This window comes from Leptodactylus fuscus, chromosome 6, assembly GCF_031893055.1.
Source record: "Leptodactylus fuscus isolate aLepFus1 chromosome 6, aLepFus1.hap2, whole genome shotgun sequence".
NCBI lineage: Eukaryota > Metazoa > Chordata > Amphibia > Anura > Leptodactylidae > Leptodactylus > Leptodactylus fuscus.
The window spans coordinates 89,090,402-89,113,675 of NC_134270.1; the positions used below are offsets into that span (position 1 = coordinate 89,090,402).

The 23,274-nt window shown below is 41.5% G+C and overlaps 1 protein-coding gene across 2 annotated transcripts in view; it reads left to right on the forward strand.

The window, feature by feature from the left end:
• The window catches only part of SLC9A8 (solute carrier family 9 member A8), a 324,107-nt gene that overhangs the window by 26,906 nt on the left and 273,927 nt on the right, over positions 1 to 23,274 (forward strand). Inside the window, exons 1-3 of one of the 2 annotated variants that reach the window (XM_075276792.1) lie at positions 13,219 to 13,247; positions 14,485 to 14,654; positions 17,967 to 18,047. In XM_075276792.1, coding sequence (XP_075132893.1) covers positions 14,486 to 14,654; positions 17,967 to 18,047 — 250 coding nt within the window. In that variant the 5' untranslated portion in view covers positions 13,219 to 13,247; position 14,485. Of the gene's footprint in view, positions 1 to 13,218; positions 13,248 to 14,484; positions 14,655 to 17,966; positions 18,048 to 23,274 lie in introns of those variants that run through there. The other variant, XM_075276791.1, reaches the window with a different exon arrangement.

Consider the following 23,274-nt stretch of genomic DNA (forward strand, 5'->3'; position numbering starts at 1 on the left):
TGGGTGGCCGCCATGTTGTTCTCTGTGTCACTGCTGAATTGGCACGCTCACATTGAGACCTCAACCTATGGTGCCACAGCCCTGGCTCCATAGCCCGCCCACAGCTGCCATGCACCAATAGGAGGAGCGTGGACAGACCAGCGCTGGCAGAATGCCAGCTTCTATAGTCGAGCCCGGAGGGGTGTTTGGAGGGTGACGGTGGCATTTGGGGTGAGTGACCCACATTTAAAGTAACCTATCATTTCTTCCTGGCAAGTGTGTGTGTGTGTGTGTGTGTGTGTGAAATTTCACCAAAATCCATTCAGCCGTTTGGCTGTGATTGAGGAACGAACATCCAAACACACAAACTCACAAACATTCACCTTTATAATATTAATAAGATTGTCATGTTCAGGAGAAAAAAGTTAGTTGGTTATTCTCCTTTTAACCCCTTGTGGAGATGAAAAATTTGAGGCTAATGCGACATTTGATTGGAAAAGGGGTGTTTTTTTTTTTGTTTGTTTTTTTTCATTTTCACATCCCTATGGTAATTCAGTGAAAAATCTGTAGGATCACAATACTCACTATATCCATTGATAAATTCCATGAGGGGTCTAGGGGCCACTCGGTGGCTCAGTGGTTAGCACTGCAGCCTTGCAGCGCTGGAGTCCTGGTGTTCAAATCCCGCCAAGGGCAAAAAACCATCTGCAAGGAGTTTGTATGTTCTCCCCGTGTTTGCATGGATTTCCATCCCATATTCCAAAAAAAAGACATACTGATAGGGAAAAATGTACATTGTGAGCTCTATGTGGGGCTCACAATCTACATTTAAAAAAAAAAAAATTCCATGAGGGGTCTAGTTTCCAAGATAGTGTCACTGTCTGGAGGTTTCTACTGTTTTCGCTCCTTAAAGGGGTATTCCCATGTACATAATCATATCTAAATTTGTTGATAATTAAAAGTTAAACATTTTTGCAATTATAAGTAATTAAAAATTCTGCAGAGTTTTAAAGATTTTCTCTAACTTTCTTAGTGGGGACAGTCTTTTATTTTGATCGGTTGCCAATGGATACGACCACCAATGCAGAAACTTTCTATGGTCTGGTACTTGTCAGGAACGCAGCTATGATTTTCTTATTGTATCTGGGTTATCAGACAGGGAACACTACATGTATCAGTAGATATCCCGACCACAATAAAGAAATCATGGCTAATTTTCTGACCTTAGAAAGTTTCTGCATTGGTGGTCGTATCCATGGCAACCGATCAAGATAACAGACTGTCACCACTAAGTAAGTTAGAGAAAATCTTTAAAACTCTGCAGAATTTTTAATTACTTACATTTGCAAAAATGTTTAACTTTTAATCATCTACAAATTAATACATAATTATGTAGATGGGAATACCCCTTTAAGGCTTGTGAACTGCCTGAATCTGATCACAGCAAGATCTTCTCTCCAAAAGATCATTGGCGCACCTTCCCTTCTGCATGTGGAGTACTATGGTAGTCAGGGGAACTTGCCTAACAATTTGTGGGATGCATTTTCTCCTTTAACCTTTTGTGAATGTATAAGCTCTAGGGCTAAACAAAAATATTAGTAAAAGAATGTGTTAAACACTTAAAGGGTTTAAATACTTGGTATATGATGTTTTGGCTTATTTAAAGGGTGCAGTTTTGAAAATGGGGTGATTTAAGGAGGTTTCTAATACAGGAGGCTTTTAAAAACCCCTTCATAACTGGATTGGTCCCTTGAAAAATGGGTTTTGGAATGTTCTTGAAAATTTTGAATATTGTTGTGTGACTTGTAAATCCTTAAAAATAAAAGGGTGATTAAACTTTGATGCCAACATAAAGCAGAGACCTGCATTAGATTTATGATATAATTTTGGTGGTATGACTATCTGTATGCAATGCACATCATTTCAAAATTTTTAACCCCTTCCCGACATTCGCCGTAATAGTACGGCGCTGCCGGGAAGGGCTTCCCGCAAACCGCCGTACTATTACTGCGGATGCATGGTGCGCACACAGAAACTGTGTGCGCACCATGCACTGTGGGTGTCAGCCGTAATACACGGCTGACAATGCTCCGTAACACCCGCGGTCGGAACCGGGTCCGATCGCGGGTGTTAACCCCTGATATGCCGGCGGTCAACATGACCGCCGGCACCTCCGGGGTTTCTGTCTGTTATGGTGCCGATCGGCCCCCCCTGCGCCGGTTTCGGGGGGGTGCCGGTGCTCGTAGGGGGCAGCCCGGGGTTTGATCAGTGACCCCGGGTCTGCCCCATCACTTACCCTCTTCACGTACCTGGTTGATCCTGCCTAAAAAGGAAGCTGTCAGCCTGTGCGTCCACACAGGATGACAGCTTCCTATACAATGCAATACACGTGTAACACGTGTATTGCAGTGTATATGTAGTGAAGCGGTGATCAGCCGGTCACTGCTTCAATCCCCCATGGGGACAGAAAAAAAAAGTTGGAAAAAAGTAAAAATAAAAAAGTTTAAATAAGTTTAAAATAAAATAGAAATAAATAGAGCCCCAAAAATCCCTTTTTCCCCATATAAAATGTTTTATTATGTAAAATAAAGAAAAATAGAAAAAAAATTACATATTTGGTATCGCCGCGTCCGTAACAACCTGAACAATAAAATTAAAACATTATTTAACCCGAACGGCGAACATCGTAAAAAAAAAAAAAAAGTAGAAAACCGCAGAAAATAATGATTATTCACCACCTTTCCCTTACAAAATGTTCAATAAAAAGTAATCAAATGGTCAGATGAAAACCAAAATGGTACCAATAAAAAGAAGAGGTCTTCCCGCAAAAAATAAGCCTTTAACCAGCTCTGTCTAGCGAAAAATAAAAATGTTATGCCTTTCAGAAGATGGCGATGCAAAAATAATTGATTTTTTTCCCTAAATTGAATTTTATTCTGCACAAATAGCAAAGCATTAAAAAATAATATAAATGAGGTATCGCCGTAACCGTAGCGACCCGTAGAATAAAGGTAACATGTTACTTATGCTGTACGCTGCACGGGAAAAAAAATAAATGCTAAAAAGCAATGCCAGAATTGATGTTTCCTTTTACATCCCACCCAGAAAGAGTTAATAAAATGTAGTCAATAAGTTACAGGCCCCAAAATGGTGGCATTGAAAAGCACATCTAATACCGCAAACACCAAGCCCTCATATGGCCACATTGCCAGAAGATAAAAATAAAAATCTAGCTTGTACAATGTGAAGACAAAACCCCTAAAAGTCGCCAAATCATTAGGACGTAAGTGGCTGCGACTAGAAGGAAATGTGTAAGTGGTGCGAGCGTTTTCAGGGGACACCCCATATTTAGAGCTTATGAGAGATAATACAGCAGCGCTGATCCCCCAGAATGCCCCTCTTCCCCGTCCGCGTCATAGGAGCTGGTGGGAAAATAGAATGGGATTTGGTGTACCCAATTTACTCCGCACAGCTTGCATATTCACTTCGGGGTTACTAATGCTACTACATCACTTGATAAATACTTTGAGGGGTGCGGTTTTCAAAATGGGGTCACTTTCTAGAGGTTTCCACTGTTTTGACTCCTCAAGGGCTTTGTAAATTTGACATGGTTCCTGAAACTGATCACAGTCAGATCTGCCCTCTAAAAGCTCCTTGGCGCGCCTTCCCTTCTGCGTCTCGCTGTGCGTCCATATATTAGTTTACACCCACAAGTGGGGTACTATGGTAGTCGGGAGAACTTGCCTAACAAATTGTGGGATGCGTTTTCTCCTTTAAAGGGGTTGTCCCATCACAAGGATCCTATCTATAATGCTTGTAAATGTGAATGTAAGACTTTTCCTAAATACAATGCTTCAGCAAAACTGCTTTGTTTGGCCACTATCTCACTTTATTCATTTTTTTGTGGCCACAGCCCTGACCTAGCTGCTCCTGAGTCAAGTGATGTATCAGCCTGCTCTCAGGGGGGAGGGAGGAGGGGCTAAGTACACGGGAGCGAGCCTGGAGGGGGGGGTAGTTTACCCTTTGGGGGACAGGTGAAGCCAGCAACATCGCTATGCTTCTGCCCTGCATGAAGACAGCAGCGGCAGAAGCGATGCTGCTATTCCGGGGCGGGGGGACAGAGGAGCGGAATAACAGCATCACTTCTGTCGCTGTTGGCTTCATGCAGGGCAGAAGCATAGCGATGTTGCTGGCTTCACCTGTGCCGGCATCTAACTCCCCGGCATCCGCTGTAATAGGCAGATGCTGGGGACTGTTAGACGCCAGCAATGGCACATCGCTATGCTTCTGCCCTGCATGAAGACAGCAGCGGTAGAAGCGATGCTGTTGCGCTCCGGGGTCACATGTGCAAAGCCAAGCGGCGAGATGCCGCCGGCCCTGCGTGCAAGCTCATACACCAGTCTAGCCTTCACAATGCTAATACAGACCCGCAGGGTGTCGGGTCTGTATTCGCATTGTGAAGCCTAGACTGGTGTATGAGCGCGCACGCAGGGTCGGCGGCATCTCGCCGCTTGGCTTTGCATATGTGACCCCGCCCACCAACGACGAGACAAAGCCGGAAGACAGAAGATTTTAGAGGAACGAAGACGGGTAAGTATGCAACGTGGGAATACCCCTTTAACCCCTTGTGAATGTGCAAATTCTAGGGCTAAACGAATATATTAGTAAAATAAATTCAAATTTGAAAATTTCACCTCCATTTTGTATTAATTCATGTTAAGCACTTATAGGGTTAAAATACTAGGTATATGTTGTTTTGGCTTATTTAAGGGGTGCAGTTTTGAAAATGGGGGGGATTTATGGGGGGCTTTAATACAGGGGTCTTTCAAAACGCCTTCATAACTGGATTAGGATATTTGCAAAGATAAATGAAGCCAGCTACATCCAGAGTAATGATGAAAAAATTCCGCAGTAAATTAAAATTTAACACTTATTCCATAGTCTGAATAAAAAGGTTACATGGCAACCATGGTGTAAAGTCAAGTATACAAAAGCGACGCGTTTCGGGACGCTCGTCCCTTCCTCTCGGCTCAAACATATAACTGAACACAATCCTTTTAACCCCTTAACGACCGGCCCATAGTAAAATTACGTCGGCACTGACAGGTCCTTCCTGACTGCCCTATAGTAAAATTACGTCGGGCAGTCAGGGAAGGATTCCCTGTCAGTGCCGATGTAATTGGAGCGGATCTTAGCTGTATCTGACAGCTAAGACCCTGCTCCATTACCCCCCATCGGAGGGGGCTCCGATCGGGGGGTTTTAACCCCTTCAGTTCCGTGATCAAACATGATCACGGAAGTGAAGCGGTTCCGTGACGGTGCCGGCCGAATCGGCACCCCCCGCGGCGAGATCGAGGGGTGCCGATGTCTCTAACATGGAGCCTGGGGTCTGGCCAGTGACCCCAAGCTCCAAGAGACCAACAATACCTGGTTGATCCTGCCCAGGGTAAGAGGAAGTCAGACGCAGGCAGCCCCTGCGACTGACTTCCTCCAGACGCTGCAAGACACTGACAGCTGTGTCCTGCAGCGTCTGATAGAGAATTAGTGATGCTTTTATCAAAGCATCACTAATCCAAGTGTCCTAAAGTAAAAAGTGTAAAAGTAAAAAATAAAAAGTGAAAAATAAATAAATAAAGTGTCTGATAAAAATGAATAAACTTATAAAGCCCCAAAATTTCCTTTTTTTCTATAAAAAATGAATTATATTAAAAAAAACCCTAAAACTTAATAAAAACAATACATATTTGGTATTGTCGCGTCCGTAACAATCTGAACAATAAAACTCCAACAATATTTAATGTATACGGTGAACGTCGGAAAAAAAACCCCGGAAAAAACCCGCCGGAAGTAGTGATTTTTCACCATCTCACCTTACAAAATATGCTATAAAAAGTGATCAAAAAGTCATATACACCCCACAACAGTACCAATAAAAAGCGCACATTGTCCCGCAAAAAATAAGCCCTCAACCAACACTGTCAACCGAAAAATAAAAATGTTACGCTTCTCAGAAGATGGCGAGGCAAAAAACATTGATTTATGTCCCTAAATGTGTTTTTATTCTACAGAATTAGTATCGCATAAAAAAATACTATAAATGAGGTATCGCCGTAACCGTACCGACCCGTAGAATAAAGGGAACATGTTACTTATATTGTACGCTGCATGGCGAAAAATTTAAAAGGTAGAATGCAATGCCAGGATTGATTTTTCTTTAAAAAATCCTGCAAAAAAGGGTTAATAAAATGTAAGTTGTAGGCACCCAAAAATGGTGTCATTACAAAATGCATCACATCCCACAAACAACAAGCCCTTATATGGCCACGTCACCAGAAAAATAAAGAAAATATAGCATCTAGTAATGTGAAGACAAACAACCCCAAAATCGCCAAATCATTAGAATACAACTGGCTGCGTCAGGTAGGGAATATATAAGCTGTGCGAGTGAATATCAGCGGACACCCCAGATTTACAGTTTACGAGGGAAAAGACACCGGAAGTGACCCCAAAGTGACCCCAGAGTGACTCCCCCAATCAATGGACATAGTAGGGAATGTGGTGTTTGCAATGTTCTCCACACCGCTTATATTTTCCCCTTCGCCATCCCCTCTGCAATCACGTCTGGGATACTAATACTCACTACACCCCCTGATATATTCTTTCAGGGGTGCAGTTTTCAAAATGGGGTGACTCCTTTGGGGAATCCAGTTTTCTGGTACGTTATAGGCTCTACAAACATGACATGGCGTCCGGATACCAAACATCTGAATCTGTACTCTAAAAGTCGCATAGCGCTCCTTCCCTTCTGCGCCCTGCTGTGCGCCCAAACTGCAGTTTATGCCACATGTATGACACATGTATGACACTGGTGTACCCAGGATAACGGACATAATGTCATATGTGGGTATAAACTGATATTAGGGCACAGCCGGACACAGAAGGGAAAAGAAGGGTTATTGGGTTTTTGGAGCACGGACGGTTTGGTTTTTGGATGCCATGACGCTTTTGCAGAGCTGAAGCGCCAGTAAAGTGGAATCCCCTGATATGTGACCTTATTTTGGAAACTACACCCCTGAAGGATTTATCCAGGGGTACAGAGAGCATTTTTAACCCCCAAGTGTTGCTATAACATATTATCCATAAATGAATACAAAGCTGATTGTGAGAAGTGAAAATGCCAATTTTTCCAAGAATCGGTCATTTCAGTGTGTAATATGTTGTGTCCGACTCGTATCAGAGATGAACACTCTGAAAGCTGTTGTGCCCGGGATACTCCCTACCAGTTTTTGGAGTGTGTATCTCTGCTGACATAAGTTGGGCACAACATATCAGATACTGAAATGGCGAATCTCTGGAAAACTTCATTTTTAACTTCTCATTATCAGCCGCAATTTCATTTCTGGAAACCAAATAAATGCAACCCTCAAGGGTTAAAATGCTCGCTACACCACTTGATAAATGCCATCAGTGGGGTAGTGTCCAAAATGGGGTGACATGTCTGCAGATTCCACTTCAGGGGCTTTGCAAAAGTGGCATGGTGTCCTAAAACCAAACTGTGCTCCAAAAACCAATATAGCGCTCCTTTCCTTCTGTGCCCGGCTGTGTCCAAACAGCCGATTCTACCTACATATGGCATTAAGTCTGTTATCCGGGGTACACCAGTGTCATACATGTGGGCATACACCGCCATTTGGGTACACAGCAGGGCGCAGATGTGAAGGAGCGCTATGTGCTTTTGGAGTGCAGATTTAGATTGTTGGTTTTTGGACACCATGTCATATTTGCCGAGACCCTAAAATTTCCCCTACAAAATGGGGTCACTTCTTGGCGAATTCCAGTTTACTGGCACCTCCAGGGCTCTGCAAAAGCAACATGGCGCCCCGAAAGTCCCTCTAACACTGTACCCCAATAGCTAAAAAGCGCACTGCCCCTTCCCTTCTGAGCCCTACTGTGTTCCCAAGCAGCAGTTTACACCCACATATATAATTTTTTGCCCCTCGGGATGGCCCCTTAATAGTTTTAGGAGTGCAGGTCTCTGACAACACAAAGTGGGTGCAACGTATTCGGCACCGAAATGGCATATTTCTTTAAAAATTTCAATTTTCATTTTGTACATTAATTTTTGGGAAGCATTTTTAGGCTCAAAATGATAATACCCCTTGATACATTCTTTGATGGGTGTAGTTTTTAAAATGGGGTCACATTTGAGGGGTTTCCATTGTATTGGTACTTTAGGGGTTCAGCAAATGCGACATGGCACCTGAAAACTATTCCAGCAACATCTGCCCTCCAAAATCCAATTAGCGCTCATTCCATTCTGAGCCCCACCATGTACCCATACAGCAGATTATGGCCACATATGGGGTATTGCCGTGTTCAGGAGAAATTGTGTAACAAACTGGGGGGGGCTTTCTCTCCTTTAACCCCTTGTGAAAATGAAAACTTTGGGGATAAAGGGACATTTTACTAATTTTTAACCTACACATTCCTAAGTTAGTAAAATCTGTGAAACAGCTATAGGATCAAAATGTTCACTATACCCCTCAATGAATACCTTAAGGGGTCTAGTTTATAAAATGGGGTCATTTATGGGGGGTTTCAATTGTTTTGGTATCTCAAATCTTGTTTGAATGTGCAATGGGCCTGAAATATCTGCAAGCAAAATTTGTGTCTTGAAATCCAGTTGGTGATCCCTTCTTTTTGGGCCCTACCGTGCGTCCGTACATAGAATTAAGGCCACAAAGTGTACATTTTTGAACAAGGGAGAAATGGGGCCATCTATTTTGGGGTGTTTTTCTTCATTTTCATGTGTTATGTGCAAAAAAACTGCCTTTAAAATTACTCTTTTGTGTAAAAAATATGAGAATTTTTTGTTTGACGCAAATTCTTTTAAAACCTATGGGGTCAAAATACTCACTATACCCCTCAATGAATACCTCAAGGGGTCTAGTTTATAAAATGGGGTCATTTATTGGGGTTTTCAATTGCTTTGGTAACTCAAATCTTGTTTGAATGTGCAATGGACATAAAATATCTGCAAGCAAAATTTGTGTTTTGAAATCCATTTGGCCCTCCCGACCTCTTAGGCCCTACTGTATGTGCGTACATAGGACTAAGGCCACAAAGTGAACATTTTTTAACACGGGAGAAGTGGGGTGATATATTTTGGGGTGTGTTTCTTCTTTTTGATGTGTTGTGTGCAAAAAAACTGGCTTTAAAATTACACATATTTGAAGAAAATGAAAATGAAATTTTTTTTGTCATTTGTAATAATTCTTGCAAAACAATATTTGTTTGATCAAAATGCTCACTATACCCCTCAAAGAATACCTGAAGGGGTCTAGTTTTCCAAATTGGGTCATTTAATGGGAGTTTATGTCATTATGCCACCTAGTCCTGTCTGCAAACATAGCTTGGTACAGGAAAAAATCACACACTCAAAATTTCCAAAATTTGCTTATAAACTTGATAAACTTGTAAATTGTCTAAGTTACTCAAATATGCTAAAATTATCTCAAATATGCTTGAAACACAGAAGGAACATTTGGAAATATATAACTACTAACTTTTTTGTCCTGTATTATTGTGTATATGTGAGATATCGCAGCTAAAAATGGAAAACATTGAAAAATTTTCAAAATTTTCAGCATTTGTGAGTTTTTTAATAAATTTACACAAGTTATATCAGTCTAATTTTACCTTCTCAGTAAAGTACAACATGTCACGAAAAAACAATATCAGAATCGCTTGGATGCAATATACTGTTACAGAATTATTCACTGATAAAGTCACACAGGGCAAATTTCAAAAATTTGGCTTGGTCATTAAGGTCCAAAACAGGCTGGTCACTAAGGGGTTAAAATCATTACACTGACCTAACTCCACCTCCCGTCCACATAATTAACCCCATCTCTACCATACACATTTGCATATTTACCAACAATTGTGCACATTCAAGTATATAACACAACTATAATACAATTCCAATATGCGTAATAATCATCAATTGTGAACGGGGTAACATATAATAAATATATTTTGTTTGTTTTTTATATACTGCAGAAAACACAAATACAAAAAATTCCGTCAAATCTGAACACGTCCATAGAGTAGACATAGATCTCATAGCAATGATATCTCGCGGGGAGGCGATTGGAGAAAAAAAGTTCTCCTATGTGAGGCTTTTTGGATCTTGAAATTAAAGACCAGGTATCCTAGTGGTCTCAACATACGGTCTGATTTGGCTTACATCTATTAAGAGACCTGTAACTGATATCACGATATATTAACAGTACTAGATCGGAGACGGTAACATCTTAATATATTAGATACAATGTATACATTGTGAGGTCATAGGTTAAATGTTATATGTGCCCTTTTTGTAGGTATAGGATATGCTGACATGAATATACATGTAGGAGGTTTGACATATATACATATTTGGCTGTTGTCTTCAGACCGGATTAATATGGCAACCCTGTGAGTTGTGATTGTAATATTTCACAATTTGGTGCCAGATTTGAGGTATATAGTAAATATTAGATGGGTACTATGATCTATAGTGAGTTTAATTCACTTCAACTATTGTCTCCGATCATGTGATCAAGAAATTACTGCGTTCCAGTGTGCGGTCCACTTGATAGTCTTTCCGATCACGTGATAGATTTAGTCACGTGACCGGAATTAGATGAGTGCAGGAGATGCATTGACATAACAAGTTGGATGTATCTGTTATGAAGGACATGATATGTATGATAATCTACAATGAAGGAATGTGAGTACGTCTTTGTATGTTTTTTTATTATTTTTCAGGCTGATCCGAACTTCTAATGGAAGATTTAAAATGGGAGCGATATCATTGCTATGAGATCTATGTCTACTCTATGGACGTGTTCAGATTTGACGGAATTTTTTGTATTTGTGTTTTCTGCAGTATATAAAAAAACAAACAAAATATATTTATTATATGTTACCCCGTTCACAATTGATGATTATTACGCATATTGGAATTGTATTATAGTTGTGTTATATACTTGAATGTGCACAATTGTTGGTAAATATGCAAATGCGTATGGTAGAGATGGGGTTAATTATGTGGACGGGAGGTGGAGTTAGGTCAGTGTAATGATTTTAAAAGGATTGTGTTCAGTTATATGTTTGAGCCGAGAGGAAGGGACGAGCGTCCCGAAACGCGTCGCTTTTGTATACTTGACTTTACACCATGGTTGCCATGTAACCTTTTTATTCAGACTATGGAATAAAAGTTAAATTTTAATTTACTGCGGAATTTTTTCATCATTACTCTGGATGTAGCTGGCTTCATTTATCTTTGCAAATATCTTCATCAAGACGGGTTCAAGTCCACTTGTATGCCGTGCTCTCCAGGATTGATTTATTTTGGACATATGGTGAGCTGAATAGTATTTTTTTCTTCTTCATTTATAACTGGATTAGGCCCTTTAAAAAATGGGTTTTGGAAATTTCTTGAAAATTTTGAATATTGTTGTTTCACTTGTAAATCTTATAATGTCCGTAAAAATTAAAAGGGAGCCTAAAGTTTGATGCCGACATAAAGCAGAGATCTGGGACATGAGATTTATGATATAATTTTGGCGGTCTGACTATCTGTATGTAATGTACATCATTTCAAACTTAATAAAATGCATATTTTTCAAAAAATTTTAATAATTAAACACAAAACATATCAACCAAAATTTATCACTAACATGAAGTACAATGTGTTACGAAAAAACAATCTTAAAATCACTTTGGTAAGTTAAAGCGTTCCAAAGTTATTGCCACATAAAGTGACACATGTCAGTTTTGAAAAATCGAGCTTAGTCAGGAAGTCAAAAAGTGCCATCGGTGGGAAGGGGTTAAAATGCATATTTTTTCAAAATTTCCACCAAATTTCCTATTTTTTCATAATTAAAGGGGTTGTCCCACGTCGCATACTCACCAGTCTTCGTTGCTATAAAATCTTCTGTCTTCCGGCTTTGTTGCGTCATTGGTGGGCGGGGTCACATATGCAAAGCCAAGCGGCGATATGCCGCTGACCCTGCGTGTGCGCTTATAGACCAGTCTAGCCTTCACAATGCGAATACAGACCCGACATCCGCCTCTCTCTATTACAGCGGATACCGGGTCTGTATTCGCATTGTGAAAGCTAGACTGGTCTATGAGCGCACACGCAGGGCCAGCGGCATCTCGCTGCTTGGCTTTGCATATGTGAATACAGACCCGGCATCCGCTGTAATAGAGAGGCGGATGGCGGGGAGTGTAGACGCCGGCACAGGTGCCAGCAACATCGCTATGCTTCTGCCCTGCATGAAGCCAGCAGCGGCAGAAGTGATGCTGTTATTCCGCTCCTCCGCCCCCCCCCTTCCCCCGGAATAGCAGCACCACTCCTGCCGCTTCTGGCTTCATGCAGGGCAGAAGCATAGCGATGTTGCTGGCATCTGTGCTGGTGTCTAAGCCTCCCCGGCATCCGCCTCTCTATTACAGCGAATGCCGGGTCTGTATTGGTGGCCCCTTCCCCCTGAAAGGGTAAACAACTCCCCCCCCCTCCAGGCTCGCTCCCGTGCACATAGCCCCTCCTCCCTCCCCCCTCATAGCAGCAGATACATCACTTGACTTATGACCAGATAAGTCAAGGGATGTGTCCCAAAAAAATGAATAAAGTAAGATAGTGGACAAACAAAGCAGTTTTGCTGAAGCAGCGTATTTAGGAAAAGTCTTACATTCACATTAGCAAACCGTATAGATAGGATCCTTGTGATGGGACAACCCCTTTAAGCACAAATATCAGACAAAATTTTCCACTAGGACGAAGTACAATGTTTCACGAAAAAACAATATCAAAATTACTTTGGTGAGTTAAGGTGTTCCAAAGTTAGTACTATATAAAGTGACACAGGTCAGATTTGAAAAATCAATCTCTGTCAGGAAGTTAAAAACTGGCTTTGGCGGGATTGAGAATGGGACATCATTCATCTCACAAACCTTTAGCAATTGAACTCCTCACTTCCAAGATGTTTACAGACTGTTGTAAAAAGAAAGAATGCTATCCAGTGGTAGACATGGCCCTGCCCCAATTTTATGTTACTGCCATCAATTTCTAAAGGAGTTAATTTTTTCAAATTCAAAAATGTCTAGCTTTCAACTTCTGACGTGTTCTCTTTTTGATTATGAATAAAATAGTTTTTGTTACATTTTACACATTGTCCCTTCATTTTTTTTTTATTTGGAATTGTACTTGGAGCAGTGAGGTAGGTGTATGCATTAGATGTTGAATGGACATGTTCACCACCTTTTAGCATCCACAGGATAAATCATTAGTATGTCATCTGTAGGGGTACTGCACTCAGACCTCAAACAGATCAGCTGTTGCTTTGGATGTAGGAAGTTGAGGGAATATGGACAGTGCGTGCAGCACCACTTATATTTAAGTAATAAGTGCAACGCTGTAATTTATTACTTTATTTTAATTGAAGCAGTGCCCTCAGCCCTCAACTTGCTGCTTCTAGCACCCAGAGTCTGCTACCGTGTTTCCCCGAAAATAGGTCATCCCCCGAAAATAAGGCATGGGGGAGGTTTCTGTTTAATTGCCTAATATAAGGCATCCCCCAAAAACCATTGCAGCCAGCTGAACACTGTGCGCAATGTTCTGTGTGCACAGGAAAGTCGGCTGCTGCCTCTGCTGTGATACCGTAGGTTGTATCCACTGTCCCTGCTGTAGGATGAGCTGGGAGATGCCCGCTGTGCATATGCTGTGGGGAGTTGGCTCTCCCAGCTCATCCCACAGCAGCCAGAACAGTGGTATCACAGCAGAGGCAGCAGCCGGCTTTCCTGTGCACATGAAACACAGTGCACAGCATTCAGCTGGCTGCAATGCCCACAAAGTGAGGCTCTCTGGCAACTGCCGGCAGCCTTGCTAAGCCCCGCCCACCACTTCCGCCGCCGCGATCAACAGCAGCACCAGCGCTGCTATGAAGATGGGGAAGGTAAGTAGCCTACCGCCCCCCCCCCCCCTAACCTCCTGCATGTCTTCTGGAGCGGGTTGTCCCCTGCTCCATAAGACCCCCCCCTCCGAAAATAAAACATGTCCTATATTTAGGACGAGAAATTAATATAAATGTCAAACCTCCGCAGATCATATATCAGAAACCTATTATTTGCATAGGTCATAGATTGTAAGCCCTCGTGGACAGGGCCCTCTATCCCACTGTGCCAGTCGGTCATTGCTAGTATTATATCATGTTTGTATACTTTGTGTACTGTATGTAAACCCCCAAATGTAAAGCACCATGGAATTAATGGTGTTTTATAAATAATCAATAATAATAGGTCATCAGTATAAAAAATGGATTCAGGGAAAAACCTCTTTAATTTTCATTCACTATGTTTCTAAGAAAACCAGGCATTGATATATAAGGAGTTAGCTTTCACAGAGTCTGCTGTTGAAGGCCACTTTGCTGATTTTTATTTTTTTATTTTATTCTGTAGTATGAATAATCACAGTCATGGAGATGTTAACAGCACGCTCATTACCACACTGGCAATTACAAAAATGGTGCTCCCTGCCAAGCCAATCATTCCTGTTCAGACAGGGGTGCAAGCCCAGCAGGAGGAACAGTCTAGCGGCATGTCCATCTTCTTCAGTCTCCTTGTCCTTGGTGAGTTTGTACAATCTTCTGTGATGATGTCCAGTGTGTTGTTGTTTTATGCTGGGTGGAGCTTTCAGTCCAGTGGTAGCCTTAACCCCTTCCCGTCTGTCCCATTTTTGATTTTCGTTTTTGACTCCCAGTCTTACAAACCCCACACTTTACTCTATTTTATTTTCACAGAGCTATATGAGGACTTAATGTTTGCAGGACAAATTGTTCTTCAACAAATTTTTATAGTTTTTACATTTTAACCCCTTAAAGGGATCCTATCATTAGAATACCCTTTTTTTTTGACTAAGTACATGTCTGAATAGCCTTAAGAAAGGCTATTCTTCTCTTACCTTTATTATTCTGATCCGTGCCGCCGTTCTTGAGAAATTTCTTCTTCCATATGTAAATTAGTTTTTAGACAGCACTGTGGGCTTTCCCCTGAACTCAAACAGCACAGGGGGAGTCCCCTCTGCTGTCTGAAAACCCTCCAGCGACACCTCAATCTTCTTCTCCGCCTCTTCTCCCACGTCATGGTTGCATTTTCATCCAAAAGTGCCATCTGCACATGTCCAGCGGCCGTTTTCCTTTGGCCTCTACCGATCAAGCCAAAGAAATATGGCCTGCGGACATGCAAAGTTGTCACTTTTGGGTGAAGACGGTGATGTGGGAGAAATGGCGGAGAAGACGATGTCGCTGGAGAGTTTTCGTACAGCACAGGAGACACCCCCTGTGCTGTTTTGGCACAGGGGAACACCCCCAGTGCTGTCTGAAAGCTCATTTACATATGGAATAAAGAAGAAATTTCTCAGGAACAGCGCTGCAGAATAATAAAGGTAAGAGAAGAATAGCCTTTCTTAAGGCTATTCTGACATTTACTAAGTTGAAAAGGGGAATTCTAATGATAGAATCCCTTTAAAATTATATAGTAGTTCAGATTTTTTTTCTCCAGGTGTCTGGCATTTTCAGACGGGGATACTTAATGTATATGTGTTTCCCAGCATTTTTCTTTTGTTGTTGTCCTTTGTTGTTGTGGGTTTATTTTTTTTTATATACAACCCCTGGCAAAAATTATGGAATCATCTGTCCCTGAGGATATTCCTTGAGTTGTTTAATTGTGTAGAAAAAAAGCAGATCACAGCCGTGGAAAAAAAAACTAAAGGCATACCATATGGCAACTTTCTGGCTTTAAGAAACACTAAAAGATTTTCAGAAAATAATTGTGGTAACTAGTAACAGTTAGATTTTTAGAACAAGCACAGGGTATAAATTATGGAATCACTCAATTCTGAGGAAAAAAATTATGGAATCATGAAAAACAAACAAAATAACACTCCAACACATCACTAGGACTTTGGTGCACCACTTTTATAACTGCTTGCAGTCTCTGAGGCATTGATTTCATGAGTGATAAACAGTACTCTTCATCAATGTGGCTCCGGCCTTCTCTCATTGCTGTTACCAGATCAGCTTTGCAGGTTGGACCCTTGTCATGGACCATCTTCTTTAACTTCCACCACAGATTTTCAATTGGATTGAGATCCAGACTGTTTGCAGGTCAAGGCAAGGTACATTATCATTTTGAAAAATGATTTCATCATCCCCAAACATCCTTTCGATAGATGGGATAAGTGTCCAAAATTTCAATGTAAACCTGTGCATTTATTGAAGATTTAATTTAATGTCAGCCCACAGTCCCCAGTGCCTTTACCTGACAATCAGCTCCATATCATCAATGACTGGAAATTTGCATGTTTTCTTCAGTCGTCTGCATAAATCTCATTGGAAGGGCACCAAACAAAAGTTCCAGCATCATCACTTTGTCCAATGCAGATTCGAGCTTCATCACTTAATATGACTTTCATCCTCAGTCCACGACTGCCTTTCCTTAGCCCATTGTAACCTTGTTTTTTTTTCCTGTTTAGGTGTTAGTGATGGCTTTCTTTTAATTTTCTGTATGTAAATCCCATTGATGAAGAGTCCTGTTTATCACTCATTAAGTCAATGATTCAGAGATTGCAAGCAGTTTATAAAAGCCAGAGGTGGTGCAACAAAGTACTAGTGATGTGTTGGAGTGTTATTTTGTTTGTTTTTTATGATTCCACAATTTATTCGATGTGCTTGTTCTAAAAATGTAACTATTACTGGCTACCACAATAATTTTTCTTGATTTCTTTTTGTGTTTCTTAAAGCCAGAAAGTTGCCATATGAAATGCCTTTAGTTTTTTTTTCCATGGCTGTGATCTGTTTATTTTTTCTACAAGATTAAACAACTCAAGGAACATCCTCAGGGACTGCTGATTCCATAATTTTTGCCAGGGGTTGTATACATTATTACAACTTTTTCTTTACTATTTTATTAGCTCCTCTAGGGGGATTCAACCTGCATTGTTTGATTGTAAGTCCTGTTGACTGCAATACAACTGTATTGCAGTCTATGGGAGATTTGTTTCAGTACTATTGAGTCTGGTCATAGACTAGCCACAATAGCAACAAGACTGGAAGCCTTCATAGGAGCAGGTCGGCTCCTGTGCTCCCGCCATGTGGGAGCCGGCCTGTTATACTACATTACCATGCTTCTAAGGAACGGAGTCCGTGTTATGTTTGTGTTTACATAGAGAGATGACAGACATGGCTTCTGGAGACTTTATCAGCAAACTTCCATTACATGAACTGATTGTCCTCCCAGCAGAGCTGTAAATAATAGTGAGAACACCAGCCTCCCCAGAGAGCAGTGACTGATGTCATTTGTCCTGTCGTTTCAAACAGACCTTGCTCCATGGAACCGATATGTAAACAATGGAAGCAAAAATTTAACATAACAGGCAAACAAAGCTTTAGCAACGCTACAATGTATTTAGGAAAATTCTTGAATTTACATAAGCTAGACATATAGGCGGGATTCTTCAGATTGGCATACCCCCTTAAACGATCAAAATACGCCAATACATGCAGTATAACCCTGATTTTCTCTTCATTCAAGTAATTCCTAGAGGGGTTAAGTTGTTTGCAGGGTTTTTAGCCATATAGTACCTAACTGAGTAGAGAGTTATAGTGGCAGCTTGAGACAGCTCTGCATTTCTCATCAACCTGGATTCCTTTGAGTCTGGTGGCTTGGGGGGAAGTGGGGGGACCAGATCTGAAAGCATCTTTGTTGAAATTCTGGAGTTCATAACCCAGCAGAGAAAGGATAGATTTTCTCTTTCTTTATATTTTGGTTGTAGTTGAGTATGCCAGTATGTTTAGTTGATTGGTTATTCGCCGGGTCACATGGCCAGCCCTCAGTTGTGGCTAAATGAAGTCTCTTATTAGTATCCCACTGTTTTCTTTCAGTAATCTGCATTATATTGGTTCATCTGCTCATCAAATACAGACTGCACTTCCTGCCAGAGAGTGTTGCTGTGGTCTCGCTTGGTAAGTGTCTACTTATAACATCCCACAAAAGTCTTGTAGCCTAATAGCATACATTAGTAATGTAAATATACTTTCAGACACTTACTAGTTGTGATTGCATCTCTTTTATTTATTTTTTTTTTAGTATGAAGTGGCCCTGCACATGTGAAAACTCTTTGTTTTGTTTCTCTTTCCAGCTCCCTCAAATCTCGTGTGAGCTGTCGACTTTAGCCAATCTTGCAAAATATGAAACAGTTTAACCCCTTAACAACACAGCCATTTATGTCTATGGGACAGGTTTGCAGTACCTACAGCCACCGCTATACTTTGTGTGGCAAATGAGCAGCCTGGCTCCCGGCATTACTGGGAGCCACAATGTCACATAGTAGCTGATCTGGATTTTGGACCCTTGCAGTTCGAATATTAATGGCCTATCCTAAGAATAGGCCATCTATATTAGAAAGTGGATAACCAGGGCATGGTCTTGGCATGTGAGGAGACCTGATGCATCGGTTTGGAGCTCCCACCACCTGTGATTTTCATATGCTTGAGATGAGATATTAACTGACAGTATATCCCCATCAAGACCTGCCTATACTCTTCCCTTTCCTGTATATTCAGCCCTCAGAGGTACCAGACTAGATATAGTCAGCTGTACAACAAAGCTCTATTATTGAGCGAAGGCGTTGTCTAGATCTAGAAGATCCTCCCCTGCCTAGACCTCAGTGCCCCCTTATAGAACCTTGAAAGGGGGGATGTGTGACTCCTCCATCATCTTTCTTGTTTCAATTTCTGGAGGCACACTGGAAAACCTTCCTCTTGTGGTAGGAGTTCTTGTATCGTCCCATGCTCAGCTATATCAATTAGCTGTTTGCCTGGCTAAGCATAAATGACCCCTTAGACAGCCCATATATCACAGAGTATACAGATAGGCCGCATAGACTACGGGATAAGTATCCATTACTGACTGTCCACTTAGTGGTTGTTTCATCTAAGCAATCACACATTTTATGGCATAAAATACATTGTAAGCACACACACTCTCTACCTATCTATATACACTCACCGGCCACTTTATTAGGTACACCTGTCCAACTGCTGGTTAACACTTAATTTCTAATCAGCCAATCACATGGCGGCAACTCAGTGCATTTAGGCATGTAGACATGGTCAAGACAATCTCCTGCAGTTCAAACCGAGCATCAGTATGGGGAAGAAAGGTGATTTGAATGCCTTTGAACGTGGCATGGTTGTTGGTGCCAGAAGGGCTGGTCTGAGTATTTCAGAAACTGCTGATCTACTGGGATTTTCACGCACAACCATCTCTAGGGTTTACAGAGAATGGTCCGAAAAAGAAAAAAACATCCAGTGAGCGGCAGTTCTGTGGGCAGAAATGCGTTGTTGATGCCAGAGGTCAGAGGAGAATGGCCAGGCTGGTTCGAGCTGATAGAAAGGCAACAGTGACTCAAATAGCCACCCGTTACAACCAAGGTAGCCAGAAGAGCATCTCTGAACACACAGTACGTCGAACTTTGAGGCAGACGGGCTACAGCAGCAGAAGACCACACCGGGTGCCACTCCTTTCAGCTAAGAACAGGAAACTGAGGCTACAATTTGCACAAGGTCATCGAAATTGGACAATTGAAGATTGGAAAAACGTTGCCTGGTCTGATGAGTCTCGATTTCTGCTGCGACATTCGGATGGTAGGGTCAGAATTTGGCGTCAACAACATGAAAGCATGGATCCATCCTGCCTTGTATCAACGGTTCAGGCTGGTGGTGGTGGTGTCATGGTGTGGGGAATATTTTCTTGGCACTCTTTGGGCCCCTTGGTACCAATTGAGCATCGTTGCAACGCCAAAGCCTACCTGAGTATTGTTGCTGACCATGTCCATCCCTTTATGACCACAATGTACCCAACATCTGATGGCTACTTTCAGCAGGATAATGCGCCATGTCATAAAGCTGGAATCATCTCAGACTGGTTTCTTGAACATGACAATGAGTTCACTGTACTCCAATGGCCTCCACAGTCACCAGATCTCAATCCAATAGAGCATCTTTGGGATGTGGTGGAACGGGAGATTCGCATCATGGATGTGCAGCCGACAAATCTGCGGCAACTGTGTGATGCCATCATGTCAATATGGACCAAAATCTCTGAGGAATGCTTCCAGCACCTTGTTGAATCTATGCCACAAAGAATTGAGGCAGTTCTGAAGGCAAAAGGGGGTCCAACCTGTTACTAGCATGGTGTACCTAATAAAGTGGCCGGTGAGTGTAGATGACTAGCAGGAGGACCCAGCTTTGCACAGATATATTTCATTTTTTGTTTGTTTAGTGGCTCTATAAGAATTGTCCAGTTTTGCACGTCGTTTGTGTATGTGTGTGTCTGCTTCGCGACTTCGTCTGCGTGTTGTTGGCATCAATGATTCACTTATATTCAGCAAATTGCTGCCGTCAATGGTTTGCCTGCTCCGGTGTTTCGGCAGCTCTTAAGCTGTCCTGCTGCTGAACTTGTTCCTAACGCCGTGCCTGTGATTGTTCCGGCATCTCAGCAGCTCGCTGGGAAGCCATATAATGAGGGTGGTGTTGGCATTGATAATCCGCCTGCTCCGGCGTTTCGGCAGCTGTCAAGCTGGCCTGCCGCTAAACTCGTGCCTTGTGCTGTGCATCTCAGCAGCTCGCTGGGATGGCTACATTCATAGCTGCTGTTGTTTTAGAGTTTTGCCACAAATATTTTCTTTTTCCTCCGACATGTTTAAAAGTAGCAAACTGTCAATTTGGATTAAAGGTGTTTTATCATCCTGTGTGTCAGCATGTTGCCTGGAGCAGATCAGATAATATGCAGATGCATGTACAGAATGGACTGAGGATTTGCTGAGTGTTTACATAGCTTCTGATAAAGCCAGGTCTGTTATCTCTCTTAGATAAGCTGCAGCCAAAAGCAGTGTAATAGTATGTGATATAATAATAGTATGTGAACATAGATTCATAAGTCATGACACCATGTCATTTACTAGGATAAAAAGTAGCCTATGTTTTAATTGAGGTTACAATCTATCTATGTGCCAAATTTCATTCAAATTCGTTCAGCTGTTTTTGCGTGATTAACTAACAAACATCATTAGGACATGCACTGGGTTGGTGGTACCAAGATACAACTGTTATCACAAAGGGTACCCCTTACTTGATGGCTAAAACCTAACTTTTATTAAATAATTTGCTAAAATTCATTCTTTATATTCCCACTACATAAACACATACACACCTAGGACCCTATATTCCACCTGGTCCCTATAACTTAGGAGGGGGTTGGTTCCTGTCAGTTCAAGGGTTTAGAATCCAGTTGGTGGTTTCACTGGATTATTTTAACTGTCAATACATCATATTTATCTCTCTAGCTCTCAAAGAGAGATAGAGAGATAAATGAGAGAAATATGATGTATTGATAGACAACTGTAGCACTGTTAGACTGGCCAGGAATTAGCTGGGCTGCATGAATATGGTTTTTTTTGTTTAGTCCTGCATATAAACAGGCCATTTGTGTTACTGACCCACAAGAGACACTATGGGTGTTGTCCTCATTGCAGTTAACCCTTAGCAATTAACCCTTTATTGGCCATACGGTGCTGGTCGTCTGGTCTCAAATGGTGTGGTATTAGGAAGGGGTCACATGGAAAGGGGTTTCTTGACAGTTAAAATAATCCAGTGAAACCACCAACTGGATTCTAAACCCTTGAACTGACAGGAACCAACCCCCTCCTAAGTTATTTTCACATATAGGGACCAGGTGGAATATAGGGTCCTGGGTGTGTATGTGTTTATGTAGTGGGAATATAAAGAATGAATTTTAGCAAATTATTTAATAAAAGTTAGGTTTTAGCCATCAAGTAAGGGGTACCCTTTGTGATAACATAACTAACAAACATCCCAACACACAAACTTTCACATTTATAATATTAGTAGGAAGACAGCGACCAGAGATGCACCACAAAGCATGATAGGGTGTCCAGTGAAGGTGTGCCTTTCATTAACCAGTTCCCGACATCCACCTTAATAGTATGGCACTGCCGGGAAGGACTTCCTGCAAATCGCCATAGTACTATGTTGGTAGCATGGTGCACACATAGAAACTGTGTGCGCACCCTGCCCTGCAATGTCAGCATATGTTACGACTAACACTGTCCTGCAACTCGCGCAATCGGAGCGGGATCCGATTGTGGGCATTAACCCCTGAGATGCCGCTGTCAAACATGACCACAGCATCACAGTGGTTTCTCTTTGTGCTGGGGTCTCGATTGACCCCCTCCCCAACCCACCTTCCCCCCAAGCGCATGATGGTTTCAGGGGGTGCTGGTGTCCCTAATGGACAGCCCAGGGTCTGATCAGTGACCCTGGGTTTGCCCCATCCCTTCCTTTCGATGTACCTGGTTGATCCTGCCAAGATGGAGGGCTAACAGCCTCCTATACATTGCATTACAGGTGTGTTGCAGTGTATGTGTATTGAAGCAGCGATCAGAAGATCAATGCTTCAAACCCCCATGGGGACAGAAAAAAAAAAAAAGTTAAAAAAAGAAGAAAAAAAAATAAAGCCCCCAAAATACCATTTTCCTATATAAAATGTTTTATGTAAAATAAATAAAAAATAAAATTACATATTTGGTATCACCAGGTCCGCAAAAACCCGAACAAATAAAACTAAAACATTTAAGCCACACGCTGTACAATATAAAAAAAAAACAAAAAACTAGAAAACCACACAAAATAATGATTGGCCGCCTTTGCCTCACAAAATGTTCAATAAAAAGTAATCAAACTGTCATATGAAAACCAAAATAAAAAGCACAGATCGTTGTACAAAAAATAAGCCCTCAACTAGCTGTTTCAACTGAACAATAAAAATATTATGCCTTTCAGAAGAATTTACAAAAATAAATTTTTTTCTTGAATTGAATTTTATTCTTCACAAATAGCAACGCATTAAAAAATAAGTGAGGTATCGCCCTAATCGTACCGACAGGGAGAATAAAGATAACATGTTACTTATTCTGTATACTGCATGGGAAAAAAAAATACTAAAGAGCAATTCCAGAATTGATGTTTTATTTTACATCCCAACATGTCTGTTGTATCAAGGATAATCCGCCGAACAGTTTTTGGAGTGTGTGTCTCAGCTGTCACAAAAGAGCACAATATATCGGCCACTGAAATGGTGTATCTCTGGAAATATTGCAATTTTCACTGT